At 53.0% G+C, this 6266-nt stretch overlaps 1 protein-coding gene across 1 annotated transcript; it reads right to left on the reverse strand.

Moving 5' to 3' along the window:
- Nucleotides 1-4329: 4329 nt before the first annotated feature.
- LOC123050135 (60 kDa jasmonate-induced protein) lies at nucleotides 4330-5329 on the reverse strand. Its single transcript, XM_044472973.1, has one exon. It carries the CDS (start codon nucleotides 5246-5248, stop codon nucleotides 4529-4531), a length of 720 nt encoding a protein of 239 aa, XP_044328908.1. The 5' UTR covers nucleotides 5249-5329; the 3' UTR covers nucleotides 4330-4528.
- Between the last annotated feature and the right edge of the window lie 937 nt (nucleotides 5330-6266).

Consider the following 6266-nt stretch of genomic DNA (forward strand, 5'->3'; position numbering starts at 1 on the left):
TACGGGTATCTCCGAAAGTGTCTGTTGGGTTGGCACGAATCGAGACTGGGATTTGTCACTCCGTATGACGGAAAGGTATCTCTGGGCCCACTCGGTAATGCATCATCATAATGAGCTCAATGTGACCAAGTGTTTGGTCACGGGATCATGCATTACGGTACGAGTAAAGTGACTTGCCGGTAACGAGATTGAACAAGGTATTGGGATACCGACGATCGAATCTTGGGCAAGTAACGTACCGATTGACAAAGGGAATTGCATACGGGATTGATTGAATCCTCGACATCGTGGTTCATCCGATGAGATCATCGTGGAACATGTGGGAGCCAACATGGGTATCCAGATCCCGCTGTTGGTTATTGACCGGAGAGTCGTCTCGGTCATGTCTGCATGTCTCCCGAACCCGTAGGGTCTACACACTTAAGGTTCGGTGACGCTAGGGTTGTAGAGATATAGTATGCGGAAACCCGAAAGTTGTTCGGAGTCCCGGATGAGATCCGGGATGTCACGAGGAGTTCCGGAATGGTCCGGAGGTGAAGAATTGTATATAGGAAGTCCAGTTTCGGCCACCGGGAAAGTTTCGGGGGTTATCGGTATTGTACCGGGACCACCGGAAGGGTCCCGGGGGTCCACCGGGTGGGGCCACCTATCCCGGAAGGCCCCATGGGCTGAAGTGGGGAGGGGAACCAGCCACGGGTGGGCTGGTGCGCCCCCCTTGGGCCTCCCCTGCGCCTAGGGTTGGAAACCCTGGGGGTGGGGGGGCGCCCCACTTGGCTTGGGGGCCAAGTTTCCCCCCTTGGCCGCCGCCCCCCCATGTAGATGGGATCCCAGGGCCGGCGCTCCCCCCCCAGGGGACCTATAAATAGTGGGGGGAGGGAGGGCAGCAGTACCCTAGCCCCTGGCGCCTCCCTCTCCCTCCCGTGACACCTCTCCTTCCCCCTTGCTGGATCAAGAAGGAGGAGACGTCGCTGCTCCGTACGTGTGTTGAACGCGGAGGTCCCGTCCGTTCGGCGCTCGGTCATCGGTGATTTGGATCACGACGAGTACGACTCCATCAACCCCGTTCACTTGAACGCTTCCGCTCGCGATCTACAAGGGTATGTAGATGCACTCCTCTCTCTCGTTGCTAGATGACTCCATAGATTGATCTTGGTGATGCGTAGAAAATTTTATATTTCTGCTACGATCCCCAACAGGCGGAGGGCGCGAGGCGGCGGCACGGGCTGCGCGGGCCAGGCGGCGGCGGATGGGCTCCGCGGGCCCGCGATGGGCTCGGCGGGCCTCGGCGGCGGGGAAGGCGCGGGAGGACAGGTGGCGGTTCCTGATAGGAGGAGGGCGACGGCGGAGGTGACGTGTCGCCCCGGGATTGGTCCGGGCGACGTGGTTGATGGCAATGGACATGTCCGGCGGCGGTGAGGATTTGTCCGGCGGCGCGAGGTGGAAGGAGGCTAGGGTTTGCACCGCGAATTTCGGGGGAAGGGACATATTTATAGGTAGAGGGAGCTAGGAGAGTCTAAATGAGGTGCGGTTTTTGCCCACATGATCGTGATCCAACGACGGAGAGCATGGAGGGTGTTTAGATGGGCTAGTGAGCTGTTTTGGAGGGGTGTTGGGCTGCAACAAAAGAGGGCTTTAGCGGTTACCCGGTTAACCATTGGGGCATCAAACGACCTCCAAATGGAACGAAATTTGACAGGCGGCCTACCGGTGATGTACCAAGGCTACTCGACAAATCTCGGCCCATTCCGAGAACGTTTTTCTCCCGCTCACGAAACGAGATTAGAGGGGTGCAAGGGTGCATGTGGGAGCGTCGGGGATTGCGAAACAGACAACGGGGAAAATGACCGGATGCATGAGACGGACATGAATGCAAATGAGATGCACATGATGAGCTGAGATGAAATGCATGATATGAACAAAATGCAAAACGAAAGACAAAAACCAAACCATGAAGGAAATATCATATCACATAGCCAGAAATGACAAGAGTTGGAGTTACAGATATGGAAAGTTACATCCAGGGTGTTACAGCTGCTCTCCTACATAAGATGGAGGTCCAAGGTTTGAATCCTAGTAAGGATTTTGCGCGCTTCCCTTTTTCTTTTTAACATCGCCGTGCTACTGTACAACAAATAGGGGCGCTCGCTGCATCGCCCATTACTGCGCCGGCCCAGTCGCGGGGTCTCTGCGTGCGTCGCGTGGTTGTTCGACGCGAAACGCGTTGAATAGGAGCTCCCATAGAAAAGGTAAGAGCACGAGAGATATAACTCAAAACACCTTTTTTTTTCTTTTTAACATCGCTGCACTACTGTACAGCCAACAGGTGCGCTCGCTACAACACCCACTATTGAGCCGGCCCAGTCGTGGGGTCTCTGCGTGGGTCGCGTGGTTGTTCGACACAAAACCCGTCGAATAGGAGCTCCCATAGAAAAGGCATGAGCACGACACGAGAGATATAACTCAAAACGAACCGGTACGTTCACTTATCAGTGGCAGCCTTCCGTAAATTTGCCGAACTCTTCCATTTTTAGGAGCTGTGGAGCGCCACTTTCCCCGCTCCATGATTTCTGACTGCAGCTCGCTCCGCTCCATGTTGCCAACTCTGGGGAGTTGTCATATTCGGGTCGGCTCCACCTGCTCCAAGAGCGGAGTTGTGGAGCAAAGGAACTCCGAATAGGCTCTTAATAAAAGCTTCGTGAGACTGTCTTAAAAAACACATGAGGTGGTTTAAAAAAAACACGTAGGAGGTCGTGCAACGTGGATCGTGCCAATTGGCTGCCAGACGTGGCGGTAACTGTACCGGAGATCCCACGCGCCGTTGAGTCGGGCTCCACGCATCCATAAATATCGTGCTCCTCCTCCCGTCGGCGGTACGTATCTCCAATTCTCCACCGATCGAAAGCACCATCGAAAAGAAGGCCACATCCAATCGCCTCTTCAATCAAGGTAACTAATTAATCCTCCTAATCTCTCTGCGGTTCTTCCCGATCGATCGCATAGAGTAGCTAGTACTTTGTTTGCGTTCAAGTTTTCTGAGCTATTACTTTACATTAACTGAGCTAGGTGTATTGTGGTTCGAGAATTTTCTAGATCTTCTTTATCATCACTCGTCAGGGTACATTAGGATCGATCCAACACGCAGTGAAACTGGCGATCTGTGGGATTTTTTCATTGTCTAATTTACAGAACAGATAAACTGTTTGCATATCGATGATTCCTTCTACGCTATGCCACCAAATCAGTTGTCGATGTGACCTGTACTAGTACGATGTCATCCTATCATCATATAGTATCATACTCCAGTAATTTTGCCCTTCAGATTAACAGATAAACTCTTTGCATATCGATCAGGTGCTTCTTTTCGTACCTTCTAACTTTTGATCGGTTGCTTGTTGGTTGACTGAAGAAACTGAAATCTTTACCAGATATTTCTAGATGACCACATCTGTCTCATGTTTCTCATACCAGTCTGTTTATGATGTTTTACCTGTTAGTTGGCTGACCATGTGATCCTAAAATCTTTTGTCTACTCCTTGCAGATGCAGATCTTCGTGAAGACCCTGACTGGCAAGACTATCACCCTTGAGGTGGAGTCATCAGACACTATCGACAATGTTAAGGCCAAGATCCAGGATAAGGAGGGCATCCCACCGGACCAGCAACGCCTGATCTTTGCTGGCAAGCAGCTAGAGGATGGCCGCACCCTCGCTGACTACAACATCCAGAAGGAGTCGACCCTCCACCTTGTCCTCCGCCTCCGTGGTGGCCTGTGAGCCTGCCTGCTTGCTACATGATGCGCTGTGTGCATCGTCTATCTTAGTTTTATGTTGAAGTTGAGTAGTTGTGGATGTTCATTTAGTTTGTTTGTAGTGTCTTCAATCAGTCGTCGAACATTGAACCAGTCATTTTGTTTAAGGGAAAATTATGCTATAATCTGTTTGCTTTGATACTGTTCTGTTTATGTTGGAATTGTTGTGCCTTGTTTAATGCCTGCTTCGGGTGCCAAGGCGGCTCTATGATTAGTAACCGTATTTGAAACTTAGTCAAACCGAGTCGATTCATGGGTGGCAAAGGCATGCCTTGATTCTGTTTGTATCTGCTTGATGCTTCATTTTGAGTCAATAAAATTCACTCTTTGTCGAAAACAAGAGCAATGCGTTGTAGCAGTGCGCCAGTGCCCACCTCGGCAGCAAGAACAGGCAAAGTGGCGCAGGCAGCACAAAAATGTGAGATAATTAACCAAGACTAAATTCAAATAAGCCGGAGCTGAACATAAGACGCTTTTGTGAGATATATTTGAGAGCACGTCTCAGATAATGTGATTCTCCATGCATAATCTCTTTCAGAGTTTCAACATTAATTTCATGTCAAAGTTTTAGCACCATTGCGTATTTCATGAGCAGAACATATTGAAGCTCACAAGCTGAGTGAAGTAACAACACGAACATGGTTAATAAAAGAAACATATGGACTCGATACGAGATGGAGCACAAATCTGAAGTCTAAACCAGCGTGCATGCATGCATGTTTACTGGAAGTTGATCTTGGTGCCGTGAGCCTCGAGCACCTGCTCAAAGTCGGCACGGAGCAGCACCCTGACGACGGCGAGCGCCTCCTCCTGGCTGCGGATGTTGGCTTGGGTCTCCAGCATCTTGGCGAAGGGCCCGTTCCACTTGCCCGTCCGGTTGGCGCGGATGATCTCGTAGGACATGGTGTCCCAGTGGTCGATGTAGGGGAGGTGCTCGGGCGCGACGCGGGACTCGCTCTCCCACCCGCCTCTGACGGTCTCGTGGATGGGCTGCAGCCGCTGTGTCTCGCTTAGCATCATCTTGAGCGTTGCCAGCGCGCGCTTGACTGGCTCGACGTCGGCGACCGCTGCCGCGGACGGGTCGTAGGCGGAGAGCACCCGGGCGGCCTCGATCATGGCCTGCCGTCCCAGCGGCACGCCCGGCAGGTTCGCGAGGCCGCCGATGAGGTCGTCGTAGCTGCTGCCGAACGGGAGCGGCGTGGACGTCGGGAACAGGTGGCCGAGGCCTGGGAAGGCCTGCCAGTGGCCGCCCCCGTTGGCGAAGCCGGCGAAGGAGACGTCGTGGGTCTGAAAGGCCACGGAGGCGTTTGGGGGGCTACTGCCATGGGTGTGCAGGACGATAAGGTCAGGTCGGTCGCCGGCGGCGGCAGCAGCTGCTCCTCCGTGGTTGCTGCTGCCGGCGGCGAGGGCAAGTATGAGGAAGAGCAGAAAGGTGGTCATGGCGAATCTATGGGTGGGCCGATCTATCGATCTCTTCTCTTCAATGAACTGAACAACGAATGAAGTAGTCTATATAGCTTAGGGTGGCGGTGGCAACGCACACCCATCGCACTGCACACCTGATTTGCTCCTGCCTGCTATAGCTAGTGCAACGAAAGCAGCGTGAAATGGCACAACAAGAGTGTGACTTACTGCCCATGCTCCAACCTGCAGCACCAGCAGACGCGTGCTTCAATTCCAACCTCTATCTTTTGCATCGCAAGGATGTGATGAGCACTCCGTGATTTGCTGAAATCATCGTATATCATGAAAGATCAAGCAGAACATTCATGACCAAAAAACACAACATTTTCAGCTGAAAAAATACAAAAATGTTGGTGGAATTCTAATGATAACATGGCTAAAATACACAATTAAAGCATCTACAGCCAGACGCCTCAAACCGGCCTCAAATGCCCGGGCAGACAGACCTGTCAGTGACCGTAAAAAAAAGGCAACTCACATGGGCGCCTCAAACCGGCCTCAAACGCCCGAATTGTCTGGTGCCCTTCATATCCAGCCCAAATGCATGGTAGATATAAGGCGGCCAGGGCGCGTCTGCCATGTCAACCCGGCCCACTTCGACCCCACAAAAAACCCAATCTGGAAACCCTACAGTAACTTCGCCCCGCTTCGCTCGGATCCGCTTCGTCTCTTCTCCTCCCCTTCTTTGATTCGGTCTGGTAGCTACTCCAATCCCATCTCCGGCGAGCATGTCGAGTTCGGGCAGCCGCTCCGACGGCTCCATCAACGACAGGGAGGAGTTGGGCCGCCCGAATTGTGATGGAGCGGTCGCGGGGTGAGCACGGTGGGCCAGTTCCGGATCTGCTACCTCACTGCTTGCCCACCGGCGTAATGCCTATGCCGGAGCCGGCCCCTCCCGTCTCGCACACAGCTCCACGTGGGCGTCTCAATCCACGCCACCTCCGTCATCCACCTTGCATGCCGGTCGCTGCTCGGCAAGGGCACCGGTGGGTTC

The sequence above is a fragment of the Triticum aestivum genome, chromosome 2D (assembly GCF_018294505.1).
Source record: "Triticum aestivum cultivar Chinese Spring chromosome 2D, IWGSC CS RefSeq v2.1, whole genome shotgun sequence".
NCBI classification, from domain to species: domain Eukaryota; kingdom Viridiplantae; phylum Streptophyta; class Magnoliopsida; order Poales; family Poaceae; genus Triticum; species Triticum aestivum.

Excerpts from the sequence above, each read along its gene's own strand:
- LOC123050135 (XM_044472973.1), bottom strand. The coding sequence starts at position 5,248 with ATGACCACCTTTCTGCTCTTCCTCATACTTGCCCTCGCCGCCGGCAGC.